This window comes from Elephantulus edwardii, unplaced genomic scaffold, assembly GCF_000299155.1.
Source record: "Elephantulus edwardii isolate Elephantulus edwardi_28Jun2011 unplaced genomic scaffold, EleEdw1.0 scaffold00094, whole genome shotgun sequence".
NCBI lineage: Eukaryota > Metazoa > Chordata > Mammalia > Macroscelidea > Macroscelididae > Elephantulus > Elephantulus edwardii.
The window spans coordinates 7,932,200-7,957,597 of NW_006399844.1; the positions used below are offsets into that span (position 1 = coordinate 7,932,200).

At 51.1% G+C, this 25,398-nt stretch overlaps 1 protein-coding gene across 2 annotated transcripts in view; it reads right to left on the bottom strand.

Annotated features, from left to right (window-relative positions):
* Positions 1-363: 363 nt before the first annotated feature.
* SEZ6 (seizure related 6 homolog (mouse)) overlaps positions 364-25,398 on the bottom strand; it is a 55,405-nt gene continuing 30,370 nt past the window's right edge. The window contains exons 3-17 of one of the 2 annotated variants that reach the window (XM_006890971.1): positions 24,914-25,047; positions 14,693-14,888; positions 8,689-8,874; positions 5,454-5,622; positions 5,165-5,331; positions 4,223-4,417; positions 3,874-4,012; positions 3,550-3,746; positions 2,862-3,056; positions 1,935-2,126; positions 1,630-1,827; positions 1,319-1,357; positions 957-1,074; positions 758-860; positions 364-625 (exon numbers count right to left, since the gene is read on the bottom strand). In XM_006890971.1, coding sequence (XP_006891033.1) covers positions 593-625; positions 758-860; positions 957-1,074; positions 1,319-1,357; positions 1,630-1,827; positions 1,935-2,126; positions 2,862-3,056; positions 3,550-3,746; positions 3,874-4,012; positions 4,223-4,417; positions 5,165-5,331; positions 5,454-5,622; positions 8,689-8,874; positions 14,693-14,888; positions 24,914-25,047 — 2,261 coding nt within the window. In that variant the 3' untranslated portion in view covers positions 364-592. The remainder of the gene's footprint in view (positions 626-757; positions 861-956; positions 1,075-1,318; positions 1,358-1,629; positions 1,828-1,934; positions 2,127-2,861; positions 3,057-3,549; positions 3,747-3,873; positions 4,013-4,222; positions 4,418-5,164; positions 5,332-5,453; positions 5,623-8,688; positions 8,875-14,692; positions 14,889-24,913; positions 25,048-25,398) is intronic. The other variant, XM_006890972.1, reaches the window with a different exon arrangement.

Consider the following 25,398-nt stretch of genomic DNA (forward strand, 5'->3'; position numbering starts at 1 on the left):
TCATCTCTATCATGGAGGGGCAAGAGGCAAAACTGTCCATTTTGGGGATCCAGAAAAGAACTAGAAACTTCTCCAAGGAGCTGGTATGGGTGTGCCAAGACCACCCCAAGGCCGCCCTGAGCCATTTTGGCCACTGGTGATGGCCCTGTGAGGAGCACTTGGGCTCAGCTTCCACCACTATCATGTTAACCCTGCTGCAAGGTCCCACATGCCAAGGCTGGGTGATGGTCAAGGGCAGAGGGAGTGCTTGCACTCTGCCTGAGAATTCCAGCTAGAGGACCAGGGCAGGAGGGAGGGTCAAGAGAATGCTGGTCCTTGATGCATGTGCTACAGCTGTGTTCTGCCCATCAGCAATTGCCTCCTGACTTGGACCCAAGTAAGGGCCCTAACGTGGGCAGTGATACCAAGGAAATAGGTGGTGGTCGGCATTACAGGTGGGGAAGGGCACAACTTGTTGAGGGTCTGGTGGCATCTCTTCCCAGATGGTATGTACAGGAGGTGGAAGGACAGCAGAAAACCAGGGGCCCCGTGGCTGGGCCATGACACAGAGCTGAGACAGCTTCTCCAGACCGCCTTCACCTAGATGGAGACCTCATATTCTTTCGTCTCCTGCAAAGGAAAGAAACTGCTGGGAGTTGGAAACTTGTATAAGGTTTGCCAGGCCTTAATCCACTTTCTCAAGGGGGAGGGGGCCCAAGAGGGCTCTGCAATACCCTCAGGGGAATCTGGTCCTGGACAGGGTGTCATAGGTACTTACTCCGGTCTCATAAGTCGGATTGTCAAATGCTGACTCAACGGTGATTCGATCATAGGGGCGGGGCCGTGTCTGGGGCAGCTGCAAGAGGCTTTTCCCTTGGAGCCTGTGAGTATAGAGCAGCCCATGAGTCAGAAATACTAGGCAGAGGTGGGCCCAGTCATTCCCAGGTATGCAGGGTGGGCAGGGAAGCCAGACTTACCTGAAGAAGTAGAGGTATGCGCCTCCCACCAACAACACCATCCCCACTAGTGGCAAGAAGATGGCAGCTACAATGTGGGCAGCATCCAGAGTCCTGGAGGAAGCAGGTGACTTGGCAACTGAAAGTACAGAGGATGTGAGTTGGGATAGAGGTCCTTGTCACCTGCAGCCCACATAACCTCACCCTTTCCCAAGGGTATCTAGCTACCGGCTTCCTCACCCACACCCCACCCCTCACCCTGCTAACTAACTAATGCCAGACTTCTTTCTCTGCCCTCTCTCCTTAGGGACCCCCATGGCCTGGGAGCTGTGAGAACTAGGGACAGTGAGATCACTACCCTGCCCTCAAGGGAGGGAGCTCACCATCCAGGCTGCGGCCACTGTAGAACCCATCTGAAGAGGCTGGAACAAGAAAGGCGAACAAGGGCAGTGTGAGAGCCCAGTGGGCTGAAGCACTGAGGCAGGGACGGGAGCTGCTGGGCTGAGCAGAGGGAGGGTTTGTCTAAGGACAGCCCAGCCCAGCTTGTATCCTGGTGATACTAGGTCAGCAGGACATGGCAGAGACTGGGGAGAAACCAAGGGTAATGTGAAGGAGCGTGGGCAAGGGGTTGTGGGCATTTGACATCTTGGTCAGAGCAGCCAGTCTAGGATACAGGGAGTAGCAGGACACTCACCAGCCCTACAAGTAGGTGGGGGGTCACTCCAGTGTGAGGGGTGCCCGGGCACACACTTGATGCTGGCCTGGCCCTTCAGCACATAGCCAGGAGCACATGAAAAGTGGATGGTGGCCCCTGCTGGGTGAAGCCGTTTCTCAGGACTGCGGGCACCATTCTCAGGGGCACTGAGGCCATGGCACGGCTTAAGCTGTTCCACTGCAAGGCAAGCAGAGCCCAGTGAGGGTGCCAGGCCTCCAGTCTTCAGGGACAAAAGCCTCCTCTCTTCTATGAGAGGTGGCCCCTCTTTCCCATCTGACACTTACAGAGACATTTGGGGGCCCGGTCAGTCCACTTGGGGCTGCCAGCCTGGCGGTCATGGCAGGTGAGGATGGCACTTCCCGTCAGCACAAAACCCTGGTCACAGATGTACTGCACAGTGGCCCCCACAGGAAACTTGGGGCTGGATATAAGGCGTCGGCTGTGCTCCACATCCCCAGGGTCATGGCAGGAAGTCACTACAGTGGGGACAGAGGGAGGTGGCCCCAGGAGACCTTAGCCAGAGGAAGTTCATCTTGGCTTTGTTCCAGACCTGCCAACATCTTCATGCCATGCTGTCCTACCATTCATTTATTAGTCCCTACCACCATGCTCAGGGGCCCTTAATTTGTCCCCTTTCCATCCATTAGAGTTAACAAACACTTCCTGCCATCTAGTAAGCTCTAGTGGCCTAGTGGGTAAGGAGTTGTGTAGCCAGCCCAAAGGTAAGTAGTTCAAATCTACCAGGTACCTCAAGGGAGAAAGATGGGTAATCTCTCATGCAGTTTACAGCCTGAAAACTCACAGCCTGAAAACAATCACAGCAACAACAGTTGCCATCTAAGGAGCTCTGGTGGCCTAGTGGGTAAGGAGTTACACTGCCAATCTAAAGGCAGCCAATCCAAATCTACTAGCTGCTCCACAGGAGAGGGTGGCAATCGCCTCCCGTGCGATTTACAGCCTCTGAAACGGACAGAAAGGTCAATGATGAGATGGCTCCAACTCAACTGCACAAAACAACAACAGCTGCCATCTATCAGGAACAAAATATTTGGAATTCTTGATTAATGGTTATAGGGAAAGTTACTATACTCCCTTTACAAATGCAGAAATTGAGGTTATGAGAGATGAAGAAACTACCAGTACTAACAGTTGGAGTCTGGTTTGGAACCTGGGAGGAAAGTTCAAGGATAGTATTGGGCAGAGGAGCTCACCCCGCTGGCAGGAAGGCAGGTCTTCACTCCAGGTTAGGTCCCACTGACACATGAGGACACTGGACCCCACCACCTGGTAGCCAGGGTAGCACTGGTAAGTGACCACGGTGCCATGCACCAGCTCAGGCTGTGATGGGCTCTTCCAGCCATTGGGGATCTCAGGCAGCTCCGGACATGTGTCATTGCGGGGTACCTCTGGGGGTACAAGAGCAGCAAAGTATAGGTCCTTGGCAGCAAGGAGACTCTGTGCTTGCCTATCTCACTTGGGATGCCATTCTCCTGTTAGTTTCTCTTGGGCCTAGCCTGACCTGGGCATGCTTAGCGAGACATCCCACCCTGCTCAAGGGACCCTCCTTGCCTGCCCCCCGACAAGTTGTTAACCTAGGATTGTTACCCTAGGGTTATCATTTAGACTTTCTTCTCAAAGCACTATGACCAATTGTCCCATTCAGAGAGGCAGGGCCATGTCAAGTGGGGGAACCTGCCACTTCCATTAAGGACTGTTAGAAAGCTGTTTTTCTGATAAGATTCTTCATGCTGTGTGAGCCAAGTCCCTCTTGCTGAAATGGAAAGAGCCTTTTCTCTTACAGGCCTTCAGGAAAGTTGGGCAGCAGGGTTAGTTCGGTGTTGTTGCCCTGGCCTCTCTGAGTGGTGCTGTGTGGGGGGCTGTGGGGCAGGGCAAGCTCACCAAAGAAGTGGATGACAAAGCCCTGCTGGTAGCCTAGCACGGAGGCCCCAGGGTCCGACTGGAATTGGATCGTGACGTCAGCCATGGAGGTAAAGAGCTTGAAGTGGCCGCGGGGCCCTGAGTACTGGCCCAGCACCCGCGCTGTCAGGTCATCCCCATCATAGAAGGTAAGCACGTCGCCAGGGCCTATGCGCAGCCTGTGGAGAGGATGGCCAGGTGGGCGTGGCTGGGCGCGGGGTGGGCGTGGCTGGGCGCGGGGTGGGCGCGGCTGGGCAAGGTATGGGCTTAGCCGGAGGCGGGCTGGCCTGGCCTGTGGGTACTCACACTCGGACATCCAGCATGATGCGTTTGTCCTCTTCCACGTGGACGCCCCAGATGCAGTCCTGCCCACGGCCGTAGGGCTCCGGCCAATTGGGGGACAACACCACACCCGCCGAGTCCGTGATCTCCCCGCTGCACACAGCTGGAAGGAAGGGGAGGCCCGGGAGGCGCGTCCCCTCCGCGTTCCCCCCAGTGCCATGTCCTGGGGCTGCCACCTGCCCTCAGGCATGCTTGCCCATTGCTGGGAGCCCACCCGCTCTGGGGGAAGCTTGAATTCCCCCTCACAGGGCCCCAGTACCCCCAGGCTCTGTGGCTGTGCCCTCAGAGGCCCATCCCCTGGTGACCTACTGACCTCGGCAGGCCGGCTCCGTCTCATTCCACTGGGGGTCGTGGGGGTCGACGCACTCGATGATGATGGAGCCCTGCTCAAGGGTATATCCAGGGTCGCAGCTGAATTCCACAGTGGTGCCCACTGGGTAGGAGGGCGCACTGCTGCTGAAGTTGCCATATTTGACGAAAGGCTCGTAGCAGTGGCCCTGCCGGAAAGCTGTAAATCACGGGGCTCAGTCCCGCTCAGCTTCCGCTGGGGCAAACAAAGAGGGGAGGCATCCTTCTGCTCCCCAGGGCCTTTCGCTGAATACCCATGGGAGTACTTATGACCTGAGCCAGCCCAGGGCACCATCCTGATGATGCTCCGAGGCCGTCTCCAACACTGTCATACTGCCGCTCTCTAGTCTTGTGCTTATTCCACAGTTCAGTCCGTCCTGTTGAACTGCTGGCGGGTCAGTTCCAACTCAGGGTGACCCTATGTGTGTCTGAGAACTATGCTGCATAGAATTTCCAATGACTGACTTTTCTAGGTCTTCCTTCTAAGGAACCTCTGAGCGCACTTGAACTGCCAACCTTTTGATTAGCAACTGAGTGCTGATCTGTCTGTGCCCCCTGAAGATGTCTCGTACTCTCAGCAGGTGTGCAATATGTGCTCTTTTGAATGAATGCATGAGCACACGCATGCATAAGTGATTCTAGGGCACCTCTTTTAACAGTTTTATTTCCCTAAGAGTTGAGATTTTTTTCTCTGTTCTTCAAACTCTGGAGCAATCTTGGGACCAGAGGGGAAGGGCAGGGAGAAGCGTCATAATTGCCATAAGTGGGCAAGAGTAGAATCAGAAGTTGTGGAATGGAGGCAGGGAGGAAAAGAGGGTGTAAGGATAGAGATCCAAGGAGCCCCAGTTGTCTCTCTCCCTCTGTCCTCGGAAGCCCTTTCACCCCTGGCCAGGCTCGGCAGGCTCACCCTCATAGCGCAGGGCCATGCCGGCAGCGGCCCCACTGCTGTCAGTACTGAGCTCCACGAAGAAGTGTCGGCCAGAGCTGAGCAAGCCCTCGATGGGCAGGTACTCCACCTCATAGGAATCGTACACAGGCGGGGCCTCCACATTGTCTCCGTTGCGAATAATGAGCCTGTGCCAGGAGAGAGGGCAGCTGGGTGACTGGTCTCCAAACGTGGTGTGTGCCCCCAGGCCCTGGTACCAGCCTTCCAGCACGTCACCAGGCAGGCGCTCCTCACTGGGACAGCTCCTCACCTGTCATCATCCTCTGCCAGCGACACCTTCTCAAAGTGCAGGTGCAACCGCTGGCCCTCAGGAGCCTCAAGCAGCCAGTGGCAGGTGAGGTTGTTGCTGTAGTTGCCCGGAAAGCCAGGAGAGACGATGCGGCCAGTGGTGGCATTGCGGATCACCCCACCGCAGGCGGCTGCAAGACATGGACCAGGACTGTGCTCCATAGGATTTCCAGTGGCTGGCTTTTCTGATCACCAGGCATTTCTGAGTAGACATGAACTGCCAACCTTTTGGTTAGCAGCTGAGTGCTTACCTGTCTGTGTCCCCTGAGGATGCCTAGTACACAGCAGGTGTGCATTAAGTGCTCTTTTGAATGAATGAATGAGTACATGCATGCATACATGATTCTAGAGCACCTCTTATAACAGTTTTCCTTCCCTAAGGCTGGGCCCTGCACTGTCCAGAGTAACAACAAACTCGCCTTCCCCATCCCAGCTGGGGCAGCAGGGACCTTTGCCTCCTTACTGTTCTTATCTTCCTGGTTCCAAAGGTCAACCATCCTTGTTGTTGTTATTGTTGTTAGGTGCTGTTGAGTAAGACTCATAGTAACCCTATGAACAAAAGATCTGAACCCTGTTCTATCCTGTGCCATCCTCACACTTCCCGACATACAAGAACCCATTATGGCAATCACCGTATCAGTCCACCTGGTTGAAGGTTTTCTCCTTCCAACCCTCCACCCTTCCTAGCATCATGTCCCTCTCCAAGGAATAGCCCTTCCTAGCAACATGCCCACAGTATGTGAGGTGAAGCTTCATCAATCCTGCTTCCAAAGAGCATTCTAGCTGTACCCTCTCCAATATATATTTGTTATTTTGGCTGTCCATGGGATGTTCAGTGCTCTTCTCCAACATCACAGCTCAAAGGCATCAATTCTTCTTCTGTCCTTCTTATTCACTCAGATGCATAGCAAGTGATTGGAAAGACCATGGCCTAAATCAGATGCACCTTAGTCCTCAAACTGACATAATTTCTCCTCAGTAATTTGGAGAGGTCCCTAACTGCAGATTTTCACAGTGCAATGTGTCTCCTTATTTCTTGACTGTTGCTATCAAGATTGTTAACTGTGGATCCAAGCAAGATGAAGAGCTGTTGATAGTTTCAATCTCCTCTCCATCCAGTGGTAAGAATCTTTGTGTTCTTGACATTGAGATGCAATCCATACCAAAGGCTGCATTCCTTGGTCTTCTGCAACAAGTGCTTCAAGTCCTCTTCACTTTCAGCAAGCACAGTTGTACCCCTGACAGGCATTGCTGAGCCAGTCGGAGGCTTGAAACACTTTGCGAAAGAACTTCCCAGGCATCGCTACCACAATCATTCCTGGGCTGACCTCTGGTGCCTCCACTTTCTGGGCTCTTCTGGGCTGTCTCTTCTTTCTTAGGTGAGCAGCTTGCCTGTCCCAAGCAGTGAGGATTGCTGGGTAACTTAGTCATTAACTCCTGCCATTAAGTGGTTAGAGAGGAGCCGCAGGCAGTAAGAATGTGGCTAATTCCAGGCAGTATCTTCCTTCCCTGGACATGAGGCTCTTCTGGCTCTAAATTTAGAGCCATGACAGATACATAGCACTTTTCCTCTAAATGCTCAGGGCAACACAACATTTTAACCAAATAAAGTCCTAGAGAGTGAAGAAGTTTCCTCTCTAAAGAGAAGGTAGTGTCACATTTCTGCTTGATTTCAGAATAAAACTGCCATTCTGTTCCCTCTTAGCATCAGGATGGAATCAAGTTCAAAATTGCATTCAAGGCCCATTAAGACCACAATTTCCCTACTCTAATCATTTACCCCCCACATTTCCTCGTCTTCAGGCACAGCTCACTGTATTCTCACTGTTACACTATTTGAGACCTCCCTTCTTTGCATATGCTGTTCCAGGAAGCAACCCTCTTTCCTCCAACTGACATTCCTTTAGCCCATCCTCATTTGTAATGCATCTCCTTGCTCCTCCCTGTGTGCTCTGTCACCACACTCTCTGTCCTGCATTGTCCTTGCTGAACTTCATGCCAGTCTTCCCACTAGATGGGGAGCTCCTGGACAGCAGAGACCACATCTGTCTTACTCATTTGTTACTGTGCCTGGAAGAGCTTGTAAAACAAAATAAAATTCAGATGCCCAAATGCCTATCACATCCTAAACACTTCATCTTCTTTCCTGTGACAAGCCCCTTCCACTGGCCTTAACTCCAGACCTCCTGATGACTCAGGACTAGAGCCTGAGAGTTCTCTTTCCCTCTTCAGTATCTCTGGACCTCCAGTATCTCTCCATTCTCCAAGTCTGGAGGTAGACTTTTTTGCCTGGCAACACCTGACTCTTTTTCTGCCTGGCTCTCTTGAGGACCAGTTTCTGAGCTCCTCCCCCTCTCTCTCAAAAACCTTCCACAGATCTCCACTCTATATCTTGGTCCAAGACAAGATGGTCAAGACAGTCTTCCTTCTTATGCCACAAAGCCAAAACCGATCTTCACAAGAGGAGATTACTCATGTTTCTCCTGCAGAGGAGCTGGTGGATCCACACTGCCAAACTTTCAGTTAGCAGCCCAATGCATAATGTACACGATGCCACTATGGCTGCTGAGGGTCACATGCCTCAGGCTTAGCTAAACCTGGCTGTCTTCAATAGTCCCCTCCCCCCTCTGCCATTACTTTGTCACTGCAGTGTCAAGCCTTCAGAATCATCTTTTCCAGAAAGCCATCTAAATATCCGGCTAAGAATAACAGTTTCCGCCCCTCCCAGGACACAGTGCATCTCCTTTCTGGCACTGTTTTTCCCTGTTCTGGAAGCTGACCACATATGTGCTTTCTCCTTCTTCTTTCCTAGGACTGCGTGTTCTTTGATGGGCCCATTTAATTCAGCTCTGTATACTTGTACTGCCTCCCTTCTCCCCCCCCCCCCATCCAAAGCACTTTATTTCAGATCTGGGAAAGCAGTGAGAGCCTCCCTTCTCCCCCCCCCCATCCAAAGCACTTTATTTCAGATCTGGGAAAGCAGTGAGATTCTTCTAAAAAAAACCTGCCCCTGTAGTGCTTCCTTTTAGTAAGTGCATAATTAAGGGCAAGTTGGATGAATGTCATTGAGATGTGACCATTTTCTGGCTCCCATGGAGAATGAGGTTCAGGAAGTGCCAGCCAGAAACACAGAGTGGGGATGATCCTCCTCTCAATCCTCTGACTGGCTTTCATTTCTCTCCCCTGGGGCCACTCACCAATGCAGATGGGCTCCTGGGAATCCCAGAAGGGTTGAGTGGCATTGAGACAAGTAAGAAACCTGGCACCCTTCAGCTGGTAGCCAGTGGCACAGTGGAAGCGGGCACTCCCTCCTGGATGGAGGCTAGTGACTGTCACATCTCCATAAGTTGGACGTCGGGGAAAGTGGCAGCTCAGAATATAGGCTGTGAAAGGAAAGAAAGAGAGAGATGTTATGGAGAAAGGGATCTGAGCCATAATCAAGGAATAAAGGGCCAGCCCTACATCCTACAACTAGACATGATAACTCTACAAAATCATGATAAGCAGAGAAAAGACTGAAATTGTCAAGGATTTAATTTTACTTAAATTTACAATCAATGCCCAGGGAAGTAGCAGTCAAGAAATCAAATGATGCACATCCAAAAACTTTCCCAACAGGGTAAAAACGAAAGCCACAGATTGGGGAAAAAATATTTGGTAATGATAAATCTGAAAGGGACTTATATCTATGATTTATAGAATACTCAACAAGATAAACAACCCAATCATAAAATTGGCACAGGATATGAACAGACCCTTCACCAAAGAAGACATTCAGATGGCGAACAAATGTATGAAGATATTAAACATCCCTAGCTCTAAGAGAGATGCAAATTAAAACAACTATGAGATATCATCTCACCCCAGTAACAAAAGCAAAGTTCAACAGAGCAGCAAACAACAAATGCTGGCGAGGGTGTGGAGAAACTGGAACCCTTATTCACTGTTGGTGGGAGTGTAAAATGGTGTAGCCACTCTGGAAGGCCATATGAACTTCTCAAAAAGTTGGAAACAGCTATACCATTTAACCTAGCAATTGCTCTACTGGGAAGGGAACACACCTTGAAGAAACCAGAATTGCCACCCAAACATATATATGTGCACTCATGTTTCCTGCTGTGTTTTTCACAATAGGAAAGATATGGAAGCAGCCCAAGTGCTCATTAACAAATGAATGGCTAGAGAAGCTGTGGTATAGTCACACATGGAATACTACACACCACTGAAAAACAAGGAACTCATAAAATATTAAACAAAATGGGTGACCCTGGAGGACATTAAGTGGAGTGAAATATTTCAGTCACAAAAAGACAAATATTGCATAATGCCACAGTTATAAAAAAGGACTGACATGGGGGTTGGGGGAAACTAAGAAAAGAGGGGATAAATAATTAACACTGCATTGACATAGTGAGGGAAATAAGTGTCTAAAAGAAATATATGATTAGGTATTATTTGCATGATAACAGTCCAGCACAAGAGATGCATAGCAAAGTGGACTGGGGCAGGCAGAGAGAGAGGAAATTGTGCAACAATGAATGAATCTTTTTAAAGAGAAAAAGCGAACTGGGGGCAAGTAGGGAGTAAAATGTGCAACAATGAATGAATGGAAATCCAACTTTTTCTGTAAACTTTTGTTAAAATATCAATTAAGAAAGTAATTAAAAAATGAATAAATACACTTATTGGGCAAATCTACTGCAAAAGAATGAAGCATCATACATGTCACTTTGTGGACAAAGATGTGCCTGGCTCAAGCCATGGGAATACAATTTGCCTCATATGCCTACAAAAGCTGGACCATCAATAAGAGACCAAAGAATGGTGAAGAATTTTGAATATACTATGACATGCAAGAAAAATGAAGAATGCTGACTATACCACGGACTGTATTAGAAGAAATACAGCCAGAAAGTTCCTTAGAAACAAGGATAATAAGGGAGCTCTGGTGGCCTAGTGGCAAGGAGCTGCACTGCAGTCACAGAGTTGGTTCGAATCCACCATGTGCTCTGCTGGAGAAGGAGGGGCAATCTCCTCCTGTACCAGTCAGATCTGATTTGACGGCGCGCACACACACACACACACACACACACACACACACACACACACAGAAACAAGGATTATAGATGCGCTGCAATCCTGAAGGTGCGCAGTTTGAATTTACCAGATGCTCTACTGGAGATTCCAATTTGATGGATCCGATTCGATGGTGAACAACAAGTAAAAATAAACCCAAAAACCCAAGGATAATAAAGTGTCAGCTCATGTGTTTGGTCATGTTATCAGGAGTGATCAGACCTTGGAAGAGGACATCATATGTGGTAAAAGAGAGGGTTAAGGGAGCTCTGGTGGCCTCGTGGCAAGAAGGTGCACTGCAATCCAAGAGGCGCACAGTTCAAATCCACCAGATGCTCTGTTGAAGAAGGAGGGGTAATCTCCTCCTGTACCAGTCATCTAATTTGATGGTACACACAAAAAAAATAATAATAAATTAGAGGGTTAGTGAAAATTGGAGGACCTTTCACAAGATGGGACTGACAGTGTCTACAACAATGGCACAAGAATGCCTCAACAGCACCTAATGACAACCCACCTCTACAGTCAAGTGTCACCAGAGCCAGAGAGGAATCACAGAGAATTCCAGAAAGACTTCAGTTCCCTCCTTGAAGGTATGATCACATTTCCAGCTATCTAAGCACAGAGCTGGAAGGCAGGAAGGTTGGGTTTTGGTCTAGCTTTTGGGACGGTAAGGGCAGATTACTTTTTTTGTGTCTCTATTTCTTCATCTGTAAAATGAGGTTCCAAATGTCTGACCACCCGCAGGGATTATTGTGATTATAAAGGAGACTACATTTTTTTTGAGACTGGTATCCCTGGAACTCTAGATGTTTATTCAATGACTTATAAATGGGGAAAGCACTGAAAATAAGGAAAAGGTGTTAGTATTTTCCCCTAGAGGGCACAGGTATTGTAGCAGGAAAGACTGAAGACAAGCAATCTTGCTTTTTCACTCATGGAGGAACACTAAAATGTTTGCTAGAAACATGGTGAGCTTTTGAAAACAAAATAGGGGCAAAGTTAGGAGTGTAAGGAAATTCTCCTTAAAAATGGAAGAGGGACAAATTACAGGGGGAAGGGGGGACAAGACAGGACACCATCACAACCAGGTAGCTCTTGGAATTGTTATACCAAATATGACCAACGGGTGGCAGCAAATCCTACAAAACAACCCAGCAAATCCCAACCTGGAACCAAGCCAACCGGAGAGGTGAGGACAAAGGCTTGGCGAGGGGACTAGGGGAGAGGCTGAAGGCAGGACGGGGCTTGAAGGCCTGAAAATCTTTGGGGGGGTTGTTGATAGAAAGGATCAGTGTTGTCTAGACTGAGGGAAACTACCTTTACCGATGGCACCAGGTGAGTAGGAAGAGAAGTCTAGGCATGGGCTCCAGGGGCCTCTATGTGCCAGAGGCTAGAAAAAGGTCACAGCTTGCTAGACCAAGGTCCAGACACTTGAGTTTTATAGCTTTGAATTCCGTGAGTTTCACTTCTGGCCTTAATTATTATGTCTGTGGAGAGGAAATTATTTCTACTCCTCCTTGCCTCATAAGGTTCTAGAAAGAGTTACTAATGAGAAGCTAATTGTGATTGGCAGGCAGATAGTGCTTAGGAAGTGGGCTCTGGGGTCCAGCTTCCTGGGTTCTCTACCTTGGTTTGCTACCTCCTGGGCACGATACTTCATATCTCTGTGCCTCCTTTCTGTGTTCACCCACCTGTTTACAGTACGGTATTCAATGTTGTGGTGGTTAAGTGAGAGGATTTATAGGCAGTGTCTGATACAGAACAAAATACTCAACACATCCGCCTGCTGTTATTGTAAGAAATCTTGACTAATAATAGCACCTAACATTTGCATGTACTTTACAGCTTCTAAAATGCAGTCACTCTCTTCTTATTTGAAGTCTACCACATGGATGGTAGAAAAGCACTGCAAGGTGGGGTTTATTAATCCATTTTCAGAGGAGGAAAGTGAGGTCCAGGGAGAGATTGACTGACTTTCCCTTGTCACATAACAAGCAAAAAGTAGAGCAGACACTTGAATTCCCTGGCTCTGTATAGACCCATTTGCTTCCTCTATACCAGTTTCTATAGGTGATGTAGAGAAGCCTGAGAGTTCATAGCTAAGGTTACTATTAATATTGTTCAGGACAGCCACTCATCATGGCCTTGGGGGGGGGGGGTTCCAGGCTCAGAATGGGATGAGGAAGAGGATGTTGGTCACTGAACTTGAAATGGACGGGAGTGAAAAGCTAAATGATATATACGGGGTGGAGGTGGAGGAATTGGTGAGGGGAAGACTCTAGGTGAGTAAAGGCCAGATGTCACGCTCAATATCTGTCCTTATGTTTCCCCCTTTGAGTTCTTATCACAAATCCGGGAAGGGAGGACCGCATTTCACAGATGAGGATATTGGCCTGGATGGAGTGAAAAGGCAGGCAGATGGGGCACATGAGAAGCCCCAGTTTTCCTAGTGGGTGAAGAGCCACTTCCTAGGGAAAGCTTCTTTCTGTTGCCATGACGACAGTTCCCGGGGAGCCTACACCACTGCAATCTGTCAGTTATTTTCTCACTGGCGTCTGTTTCTGGGGCCAAGTCCAGTGCCAGGAAGGCTCAGGATGGAGGAGGAGGATGCCGGCAGAGCCTTCTGCTTTTCCACCCCGCCTGCGCCCACAGGAGGGCACTGGAACTTGGCCCTGCAGACTATAGACTTTGTGGGGGCCCATTCTTGTGACCCCCAACACTAGCCTGGGCACCTCTGGCAAAGATGTTGGTATACAAAGTCCCTCACCTCTACTCTGGAACCCTCTTCCTCCAACCCACGAAGATGAAGATGCGTGTGGGCATACGCTCCTCCTGTTCCCATCTCCAGGATCAGGGCTAATTACAGACTATAATTAGGGGAATTACACTCATTAAGGAAAGAGCTGATCATTGACAAAATCTGGGCCGGAGAGGGAGGGCTTCTGGGAGCTAAGGAGGAAATGGGACTGGGCCGCAGCTCTCCTTGCTCCTCCTCCGGGGTCTGCACCCCATCGCCCAGCCTCCAGCTCACTGCCTGACAGCCACCTTTGTCTGGCCCAGAAGAGGAGGTCCTGGGTTTCATGCAAAGGAATTTGCAGGAAGAGAGGTTACCGCAGCGTGAAATTATGCCCGCCACTAGGGAGGATTGATGAGCCATTAGGGAGGCTGGCCAGGACGCCTAGACATTCACCCTTGCCTCAGCGGGCCCCAGGCTTCTGCCCAGCCCCTGCCCACTGACTGGTACCCTGCAGCCAACACTGGGACTGGTGCTCTCTGTTTGGGTGGGGGAGGTCAGAGGAGGGTGCCTGCCACTGCTGAGGTGTGGTGCTGAGGGTCCAGGATCTCTAGAGGAGTGTTTGCATCCTTCTGGCTATGGCCCCCCGCAGAGCTGTGGAAGTGGTCCATGACAATGCAAGACAATCTCATAATTGTTCACACCAATTATATCCCCATTAGCACCACTCCCCCAAATCTGTAGCTGTAGCTGGGTTAACCTGTCTTAGCTGTGTGGAAGGAACAAGGGATCAAGATGACTTTGTGCCTGGGGGTGGCAGTGCTAAGGGGAGAGCAGTGGCTTCTCTCCCTTCCTCTCCCTCCTGACAGCTATTTCATACAATCTTCCTTTAGGGAGAGTGAGTTAAGCATTTGCCATGCGCCATTTTGTTTCCCCATGCCTTTTTGGGATCGTTCTTGTGATCTCTATTTACAGCAGAGGAAAAGAGGCCACAGAAGTCAAATGACTTGTCTCCAAGGTCAAGAGTGAGAGAAATGATATTCAGACACAGATCAGACCTTCTCTTGATTTTTTTCCCAGAACATCATGCTATTACCCCAGCTTCCTGAGTTGTTCTGTATGTCTCCTGGGGTGTGTGTGAGGTCCAGGGTAGGAGAGGCAGTGGAGAAAGGTAAAGAACTCCACTTGGCCTTGATTGCATTATATTTACAGAGAGGGCTTCTATCACTTGCCTATTTAAGTATCTATGCACATCCAGTTGTATGATGCTTCCGAGGGTATGAGTATTTTCTGTTACCAGCTTTGCTGTGTTTCCCCCCCTAGGATGTAATAGCATCAGCTACCCCTACTTCTGGAGGCTGCCTCCTGCCTCGTCTGCTCAGACCTACCTTGGTAGTGGAAATGGAAGGTGCCAGGTCCAGCAGGTGGTGGAAGGCTCTGAAATCTCACTGATGCTTGGTGGGTGGGGCTACGGATGACTTGGCCCCGCAGCAGGAAAGACTGGTTGGCCAGAGGCAGTGGGTCCGGCCCCCCAAGGCCCTCCACAGTCACTGTCTCCCCATCCACGAGGCTGATGTTCTGGACCTGCCAGTGGAAAAGAGAGAACAAAGTAAAAAGTCAGGCTGCATCTGCCACCTCAGTCCTGCTGCCCTCGGGCTCCTGCAGGTCGTGGGCACGCCAATCCTATTGATTTCCCACTCTGTGATCCTGAGCTCCCAGGTACTGAACTTGGTACTTCAGGAGGAGCTCAGCTTACCTTCCAGAAGTCCATGAGATGGGACCTGAGGCTCAGAGACATTAAGTAAATTACCTAATGTCACACAGATAATTAGCAGAACTGAATATATAAGCAGATCCGTCCCCAAAGCCTTTCTTTTGCACCAGCTGCTCTGTCCCCTTCTCCTCCCTGGACTTAGTTTTCTCCTCTGTGAAATGGGGATAGGTGTTCTGAAGGAAATGGTGTTTGAGATCTTAAGCATTGGAGCTTTAAGCATTACAGCTGCCCTTAGGCATCCCCACTTGCTGTCTCACCACTTTGAAGGTATTTCAAACATGCAGATTGCCTCACACAGAACCACCCTTTCCCTCAGCCAGCAGCACCCATGTCTCCCCATGTTGGGGAATGACCGTTCATAGAGTACTCAAGTTGGAAACTGGCATCGTGCCTCCTCCCTCATACCCCATATCCAATCACCTATTCAGTCCTGTCAGTTGAACTTTAAATCATTCCACTGTGACTTCCCCAGGTCCCCAGCAGTATTGCTCACCTCAGAAGCCTCCTGCTGTTCTACCTACTTGGAGGACTCAGTCTACTCCTAGCCCAACATCAATATCCTATGAACTGGAGTCCCAAATCTGTTGCTGATAATATTACATCCTCATTTAAATCCTCCAGTGGCACCCCACTGAACCCCTGGAACCTGTTTGATTTGGTCCTGGGCCCTGTGGACTGCTCAGCCTTATACCACACCCCTCCCTACCACATTCCGGCCCCACTGCTGTTTTCTCTTCTCTGAGCTGTTCATTGCCTCTCCCTCTGTGACACACCTGCTCCCACCCTAGTCCTCAAGCTCTCGGCCCTTGGAGCACCTTACTGGGCTATGCATCTCTAGTCCAACAACGGCTAACAGTCATAGACTCCGCCTGGACGGGACCCAACAAAGAAACCTGGTGGAGGGAGCACTAGATTGCAACTCCAAGATCTCGGGACCTCACTCTGACCTTGCACTCTTGCACAGGTATGCCAGCTGAGCTTCTGTTTTCTCATCTTACGAACCGAGCTAAGATAGGTCCCTGCTAATTAAAATACAGCCCCTGGGTCAGCAGCATGTGTATCACCTGGGAGCTTGTTAAGAATGCAAAAATCTCATTCCTCACTGCAGAGCTCCTAAATCATAGATCTGCATTTTAACAAGGTCCCCAGGCGATTCAGAAATACCCTCCGTGGTCTCCAAGTTCTCTACAACACAGGACCTTTAAGGGTTAACTACCTGGTATCGCTATCAATGAATCGCCAAATGCTCCCCAATCTTACTTTCCGAATATTTCTTCAACTGGTTCCTCCTCTTCATTCCTTTGTCTTTGTCTTGGCTTAGATAGCTCCTGCCTATTGCGTCTCACCTCTGACCATCTCTGCCTCACTCCTCCCAACCCCAGTGCCCATTCCTGGGTCATGACTGCCTCAAGTCCAATCTCTCTCTCTCCCACTCAAACCTGCTGGGATCTCAGATTGTCCAGAGGACAAGGGCCAAACCTCCCTGCCTTATCTACCTGCGCTGCAGTCACAGGTTACCTCCCACTCCTCTGGGTATTTGCAGAGGTGAGACCCTGCCTCAGTTCTCACTCTCCCTCCCCTCTCCCTCTTCTGGATCAGCTATTTGTCCCTACAGATCTCAGAGCCACCATCTCCCTCCCAGACCAGTCCAGGCATGCCCTCTGCTTCATGTTGCCTTCACCTGTCCTGTCCTCATTACTCCATGAAAACCCAGGGTGGCATTTCAGGTCATGACACCCTCTTCCTTGGTCACTCTCAGTAAAGATGGGAGGAGAGACTGAATGAATGAATGAGTGGGTTGTGCCCTGTGAAGCACTGTGGATTCTGGCCCAGTCAGGAACCATGAGACAGCCGCCTGCCAGTTTCCAGGCCCCGCAGTGCAGTGCTGAGAATGGCATTACTAGGGGAACTCCAAAGGGATCAGCTGGGTAGGGAGGGGTCCCCACTCCTGCCTAGGAAGAAGGACCCGGTAGGTCTACTGGGAGTGAAGGCTGGATACTGAGGGTGAAGCACCTCCTGTGGAGGAGCCCCGCCTGGGCACAGTGGGGTGGAGGTTCCTGACCATCTGCTGGGGACATTCCTCAGGGAACTCCTGCTGCAGGCGGAGGCTGGATGAGGTCCCTTCAAACTTGGAGATTGTGCGATTGTAGAGTTGGGAAAACAAGACTCACACACGTGGAATCTGTAATTATCGAGAGATGCCAGGCAGCATATAATTCCGCCTTAAGTGGCACTGAACGTGTGCCGCAGGAGTCCTGGGGGCGGGGGGGGGGAGCCTGAGGGGCTGGAGGCTCAGCCACAGCACATGGAGCAGGTGGGGTCTGAGAATGCCCTGAAGGGGGGCACGAGGAGCGGGGCGGAGGTGCATTCGCTGCAAGGCGATGAAGAAAGCAAAGGCAGAGAAGTAGAGATTCTCTTAGTGTGGGTTTTCAAGCTCTCATGTGCCCCCTTCTTGACCTCCCGCTACCAGCCCTGGCCTTGTCACTTGGTGGGGTCAGAGAACAGCAGCAGCTGCACAAAAGCAGTAGCAGTAACGACTGCTGCTCACAGAGCGCCTCCCCCCGTGCCAGGCTTTGTACTGGGTACTGTGTGCCTGTTATTTCATCTTCGCTCCAGTTCTGTGAGGAGCCCTGATGGCACACTGCTTACGTTCTCGGCTGCGATCTCAAAGGCTGTCATCTGACAGCTCCTAAGGAGACTAAGACCTGGCAATCCGCTCCCGGAAAGATTACAGCCTAGAAAACACTGTGGGGCAGTTCTCCTCTGCCACTTGGGATTGTTAGGAGTTGAAGTGAGCTCTACAGGCAGCCAAGGGCTCTCTGGTGGCCTAGTGGACAGGGAGTTGTGGTGCTAACACCAAGGCAGACACGCTGCGTCTCTCTGGTGGTCTGAATTCACCCGCAGCTCTGCAGGCAAAAGATGAGCAATCTCCTGTGTGATTTACAATCTCAGAAAACCCGCTGGAGGGTCAGCTACGAATCGGTTCTGACTCAACACCAGTGACAGTGAGTACCTGCAATCCTCCAACAACAAGTCACACGATTCTGTAACTGAGTCCTAACACTCACATAACTGACCTTCCAGTGGGTTTAGGGGAGTTTGCAAATTGCCTGGGAGGACATGCCCATCTTTCTCCCTCAGAACCATAGGTGGATTCGCACCACCTGAGAGGCATCACACTTGGGTTAACAGTGCAACACTTTCATGGACTACACCATCAGAGCACCCTATAATTCTATAAAGTACGTGATAAAATTTCCATAAAGATTCAGAGAGGTTAAGGAAACTTCCAAAGGCCATGCAGGTGTTAAGTAGCAGAGTCTTACATTATAGGGGGGCAAAGGCAGCTCCCTCCAACTCCAGCTTCATGGGGTGTCACTTGCAGCAGCAGACTAATACACATCTTTATTCCCAGATCCCCAGGCTTAGGTGGCAGGTGTTAGCCTGGCCTGGCTTCCCTCAAGCTGTTGACATTTGTCTTCTCACCAGTCATCCTACCTTAGAAGCTCAGGTAACTGGGAGCTGAGGCCTCTGATTTGGGGGGCCTGGTCCCTTCAAGCCTGGTAGGGAGGATGCAGATGAGAACATGGGATAGAGTAGACTCAGTTGTGTGGGGTTCCTATCCAGAAGGGACCCTATTCTCAGCCAGAGGCTGTCTAGGCAGCTCTGGTCCCTTGGGTTTCAAGCACCCACTTGCCGGCTTGCCACGATGGTTGGAATGTAATTTGTCACTTGTTTGAGGGCCAGGCCTGACAGGGGCCAGACAAGGCCGGGTGTTGGACAAGGGGGGGTGATGAAGTCTTGATACAATTTGCAGGCGTGTGAAGAGCTTGGGCGACAGATTGAAATGTCAGCTTTGCTCATGAGGGCCGCCTTCCCACACCCATCACCAATGACTGGAGGGGCTTGGGGGAGGGGAGCAGGCAAGGGGAAAGGCAGAAGAGGAGGGAGCTGGCCCCTGGGCTGTGTACATTGCAGCAGCCTGGGAGGTCACTTCAGAGAAGGAAACAGAGGCAGCTTGGAGGCTGGTTCCTTTATGGGTAGGGGTGGGGAGGACTCAGGTTGCCCCCTGCTAACCCTCAGACATCAGCCTTGACTGGCCTGTTTGTCCCCATGGAAGCTGCTGGCAGGGTCACCAGCCACATACCTTAATACCCTAATGGTGTAATCCATAAGGGGGAAGTTGTCACAATTCTTTGTCTACATTTGCCCAAGTGAATGATCTCAAGATGACTTGGTGCGAGACCCCCACTCCCAGCCTCTGAACCCCACCCCTAGAAATACTGGCTACAGCCCCTCTTCCATGTTAGACTCTCCTGATCAACCTGTACCCCCAACCGATGATACAGACCCACTTGTGTACACACAGTCCCTCCTGTCAGTAGAATGATCACAATTTTCCCTACAAAGCCCTTTATTGTTTTCAAAGATCTTTTTTGTCCATTATTTTCTTAGATCTTACAAAACCTCCAAAAGGAGATAGGATAACCTGTATCTACCTCTGCTTTATACATAAGGGAACCTTGTGATCAGAGACATTGAGACATTTCCCTTGAGACACATAGTAAGCTCAAGGCAAAGCCTGGACTCATGATTCCCTGGTGAGAGCCTACTAGTGCCTGACAGTACCCCAGGCTCTTCTGCAGGACTAGGAGGGTTCCAGGTGGGTCTCCTGTAGGCCTGGGTCAAGCAGAGCAAGGCTAAAGAGGGGCTGGAGTAAAGTCCCGATTGGTACTTGAACTGCCCAGCAGTCCCTCTCTAGCATTGTCCCATACCCCACCTATGGAGAAAAGGAACAGTGTGCTTGAATCTTAGGAGAAAGTCCTAGATCCATAGGACTTGCTGGGAGCAGGGTGGGGCCCTTAACCAAGTCACCTGACCCAAGATTTAGCTGTTAAATGGAGACATCCTTGTCTATCTCACAGGCTTGTAAGGATTAAGTTTTGAGGAAGGGACTCAGCATAGCTATCCAGAAGGGGAACAGCATTAGCAATTCTCTTTCCCTTTCATAAGGAACTCTGGTGGCATAATCCAAAGGGGGTTGCCCTGCTAACTCAATGGCAGCCTCTCTGGCTGTTCAAATCCACCACTGGCTCCTTGGGGGAAAAATGGGCAATCTTCTTTCACATGATTTACAGACTCAGAAAGTCCACTGTGAGTCGGTTCTGATTCAACAGCAATGAATTTTTTTTAGATTTTCTCCTTTCTTGTGGAAACATAGGCTCCATCCTGATCCAGCCCTGGCATCTGCCATGGTTGCAGCTGGCAATGGGCCCACCTCACCTTCAGGTCTGCCAGGTCTCTGAGAGGCACTGCAACCAGGAGTCACTGTCTCCCCTGGTCCAGGCTCTGCAGCTGCCAGGGAACAAGCAACAGGGCCAAGGGCTTACGTGCCACTGCTTGATTTGGCCCCAGAGAGCTCCCTGGACCCAGAAGAGGAGCCGCACACATAGAGTGGCTGGGGCAGGGCTTTGAATCATCTGCTTTAACATCTTCCTTGTATTAAGTGGGAAACTGAGGCCCAGAGAAGACAAGGGTAGCAGCCCCATCTTCCAGAAGTGGGAGGTGTGTCCAGGACTGGCTCTCCAGTCCTACATGGCAGCCTCTAGGCCCTTGTATAGGGCAAGGCTTGTTTTTGGGATTTGTTGTTACTATTGTCCAGTGAGTTGGAACCGAACCACAGCTGACCCTCCTGAGGGTTTTCAGAGGCAGTAAATCATAAGAGAGGAGATTGCCTGTCTTTCTGCCATGGAGCAGCTGGTGGATTTGAACCGTGTGCTTTTGGGTTGGCAGTGCAGCTCCTTACTACTAGGCCACCAGAGCTACCTGTTTTAGGGATAGGGGAGGCTAAATCCATAGGACCAGACCTGGAATCCCCTCAGATGGCACTTAAAGAAGCCATGAAAGAGGCTTAGGTTGGGGACACAACCTCCTCTGGGAAAGTTGCCCCCAAATCCCACCCCATCAGCCCTTTGGTGTCCACATTTGGCTGAGTCCTGACCTGGCTTAAAGGGACAGGTTGTTCTGGCTACCAAGGTAGCAGCAGACTGGCATGGGAAAACTGTGAACCTACAATGCCTCCTGGGGTACTGGGGCAGGGACTGTGGGCAGCTGAGCCCAGGCTCCAGATGGCACAGAGTGCAGCCAAACCAAGGTGGGGGTTGGCAGTGCGAGTATTCCTGGCATGCCAAGCCCAGTCAGAGGCAGGCACTGGGCCCAGAAAGGCCTAGGGGTCTCGGGGGTGCAGGTACTGGTCTCTGGGGAGGGAGTGGGATCCACCCAGGCCATGGTCCTCAAGAAAGCAGAGCCCAGTGCTGAACCAGCCAAAACAGACGATGCTCCTTTGATCATGGAGGGCTTGCTCTGGCCTCCTGCTTTCATGTTTGTGTTCAGGGACACAAACAGCTCCAAAGCCAAGAGGAGGGTAGGGCATGAATCAGCCTGGGCTTGAGGGAGTCTGGCCCCTCTGAGGCTGCAAACGGGAAATTAAGTAGGTCTTACCCAGCCCTGGAATCTCTGGGCTGTACAGGAGTCTCGGCATAAAGGCCTGGCTCTCTAGGTCTGCAAAACCAGCTACTGAGAACCTATGGGGCACAGTTCTACTCTCCACATGTGGCGCCATCAGGAGCAGCAATCAACTCAATGCAAACACTGCCCAAGCCCCAGACCCCTGTGAGGCTTCCTGAGAGCTTCAGTCACGTGGCAGGAGGGTCTTGCTCCGCGGTGTGAGCTGGGAGGTTTTAGGGTGCTCCTCTGCATCCACGAGGGCGCTCTGGTAGCTTAGTCCCTCTGGAGCTACACTACTAACATAAAGACAGCGCCTCTCTGATGGTTTGAATCCACCCTTGGGGGGAATGGTGGGCAAGCTCCTCCCATTTAGTTTACAGGCTCGGAAAATCCACAGGAAGGTGAGCTATGAGTTGACTCTGACTCAACCACAGTTAGTGAGTGTCTCCTCCCACTGGCCCCACCTGTATGTACTCCAGCTGCTACCTCAGCGCCTGCTTCCTCTGAGTTGTCCCTTTGAATTCATGAGAAGGATGGAGTGGGAACTTATGGGTCATATCCATCCCCTTCCCCCAAGCCTGGAGGAGCAACAGGAAGCCTTCGAGGTTCTCCACCCCCTCACCCATCCCACTCAATGGCCTGTGTGGCTCGCCTCAGCTGCCTGCTTAGGGCTGGAGGACACAGCTCTCTGGTCAGAGAGCAAGCCCACCCCCTGCTCCTCTGCAATTAAATCTTGTTTCCAAAACAGCAGAAGCAGCACTTCAGGACTGAGGATCTGCCAACCTGCTGCTTCTCAGCCCCTGGCTTAGCAGCGGGCTCTTCCTCCTCAGGGTCACTTCTAGGAAGCCTTCTCAACCTCCCAGTCTGCTGGGGTGTGCCTGTCCTGAACCCCCACCCTACCTGAGCGCTACAGCTTCCCACCCTGCCCCCACAGCACTGTGGTCACTCTGTGGTCACTGCTTGCTGTTTCTCAGCTGCGAGGGTCAGTGGGCCCCACTGCCCAGCACAAGGGACAGGAACACAGCAAGTACTTACTTCATGTATGTGGAACAAAGTCACTTATCAAGAATGCCGAGTGAATGATTAACTGAGTGATATTAGGCAGTTCCCTTTTTGTCTGGCCTAGGCCTCAGTTTCCAACTACCTCATGAGTATAGGCCTACAGTGTCAATCCTCCCAGGCCCAGTGTGGGTGGCCAGCAGGCCTGGATGGGGGCAGGGTTGCTGGCATCAGTCCTGAAAGCAGAAGAACCTTAAGTGTTGCTTAAGCCCTGATTCTGTCTCTTTATCCCCATCACTGGAGCTGATCCAGCTCTGGCCACCCTGCCCCCCAACTCCACGTGGCTTCTGACACCCTCTTAAGCCCTCAGGGCCACACAGCCTTCTTGAGTACCCAGGGTACTGACTGTAGAAAGGCGGGGCCAGCCTCTGTCTGCCAGGATTCCTGACGACAATCCAGGGCTGTGGCAGGTCTTCGTCTCAAGGTTGCCTGGTAACGGCTTTTGCATTCTGATGAAAAACTGTGGCAGCACCAGACAACAGACCTAGGGCTTGTGTGAGGGGGTGGGCACGCAGGGTGGGGTAGGGGCAGGCCAAGTCAGCATCTTACCCTGCTACAGTGGGTACCAAGGCCTAGGCCTAAGCTGGCCCATGAGGCTTCGGTGGGTGTGGGAGGCTTGGGGACAGGCAGCCCAGGCCTGCAGGGGGACACTAGTTTGGCATCTGCCCCTCCTACCCCCTTCCCCACACCTGCAGCTGGCGCCTTCCACCCGGTGAGCCACAGCCGGTGCCACCTCTCATTAGGTGATGATTTTACATTAATTACCTTAATTAAGCGGCGCTGAGTGCTAATGGCTTGAGAGGGGGGTAGCTGTTCCTAATTACCGTCCCAGTCAGCCTAGAGTGAGGGGCGCCAGGCTTGGCAAAACAAGAGGGAACAGTTGCAAGAAAGAAGGGGAGAGGGCTGCGGAGATGGGACAGGGGCTCAAGGCAAGACTCCCTGAAGATGGACCCCTTTTCTACCCAGAGACTGGCTTAGGAATTCAAGAGAGTCCCCAGAGAAAGTGATGCAGGGTTGAGTCCGTGGGAAGAGATGGGCGGGCTGACCGTTCCAGGCAGAGGGAACAGCATGTGAGGCTGGGGCTTGACCCTCAAGTTGCTGATGCAGCTGCAGAGGGGACTGTCTGAAGGGAGGGGCTGAAGGTGAGCAGTGGGTGGAGCCAGAGGGCACAATCTTGATTTCAGAGCCCCCAGGAGGCTTGTGGAGGTGTGAGGGGTAGAGGGGCAGGATTTTATTTTGTTACTCCAGTAGATGGGGCAGGGATAGTAGAGGCCAGTGAGGGTGGGGTGAAGCGGTCGCTGCAAATCATGTAGGGGTGGACACATGGTGGTTATGGAGATGCAGGTAGAGCAGAGTCCCATGACTGTCATGGTGAAAGAATTTATAGACACATTAATAGGGTGAGGGAGGGAAGTGCCCTGAGGACCCCACACTGCATTGCACAGCACCCCCTCACTGCACTGTTGTGACCCTGCTTCAGGTTTCTAGCTGATTGAGGTTAGTCTTTGAGGCTGGAAGTGAGTAGAGTGAGTGCAGGTTGAGGAGGATGAGGAGGAAGAGTTGGGTTTAGGGCAAGTGAAGATAGAGGAGTTTATGGGTCAAACAACTCAGACCGTGGGATTATGGGTGAGTCTGAGCTAGCTTTAGGGATGAGAGTTGGCAGCAGAAAAAGTCACCATGGGAGGAATGAGATTAATCAGGGAGGCAACGGATGGGGGCAGGAGGCCAGCACCACCTATGTCACTGTCATTGCTGTTGCTAGGTCCCTAATCCCCTGTCAGACTATCTAGTATCTGTCCATCTCTGCCTCCCAGAAAACAGCATGGGCCCTGGCCCAGAGGAGCTACTCAGGGAGCATTTAATGAATGAATAAGTGAGTGAATGAATGAATGAATGACTATCCCCACAGCTCTTTAGGCCAGCCAGGCTGCCCTGTGTTCTTTCTGTTTAGCCACACAGATTCAAAGCCCACAATCCTCTCACCTTCCTGAGCTCCAGTGGGATTCCTGGAAGGAGGAGTGGGCAGCCCTGCTCCTTCCACAGCCTTCCCCAGCTGAGAACATCGCTGGGAAAAACTGTAGCCTCTTTACTTTCCCAGACGGACAGGACTGAATTTGATCTGTGGTAGGTCCATCTCCCAGTTCTGGTCCTAGGTCCCCTTTCAATGGCTATTTCTGAGCTTTTCCTCTCTCCCCACAGCCAGCCCCTTCCTGGGAAAAGAGAAGGTACTAGCCAACTAGCAAAGCTGGCCTTCAGGTTACTTACTTACCTTGATTTCAACACCATAACCAGGGTAGACAGAGATGTAGTAGAAGCAATCCAGGCCGACATCTAGGGGTGAATTGGAGGCTGTGGGGGAGTCCAGAGAGCCCTCTGGGCCTGAGAAATTCCAGCTACAAGGGCCTGAGAGGCAGGAAGAAACAAGGATAAGCCTAGATCTGGTAAGATGGAACCAAGTAAAGGTGAAAGGTGGGGTGTGTGTGTGTGAAGGGCTCACCTGTGTGGGGGCCTATTCTGCTGTTGTTAGGAAGGGAACCCTCTTTTGTTGAGCACCTACTATGTGCAAGCTTATCGCAATTCTAACAATAGTTCAATGAGATAGCTCTTATCATTTTACAGATGAGGCTCAGAGAAGTGAAATAAAATTCCTTAGGTTATATAGTTGGAAGAGTGAGGATTTGAACCCAAAGCCTATTAGACTTTAATCCACATGCCTCTTACAGGCTGACTCTTGGTGCCAAAGGGCAGGACAAG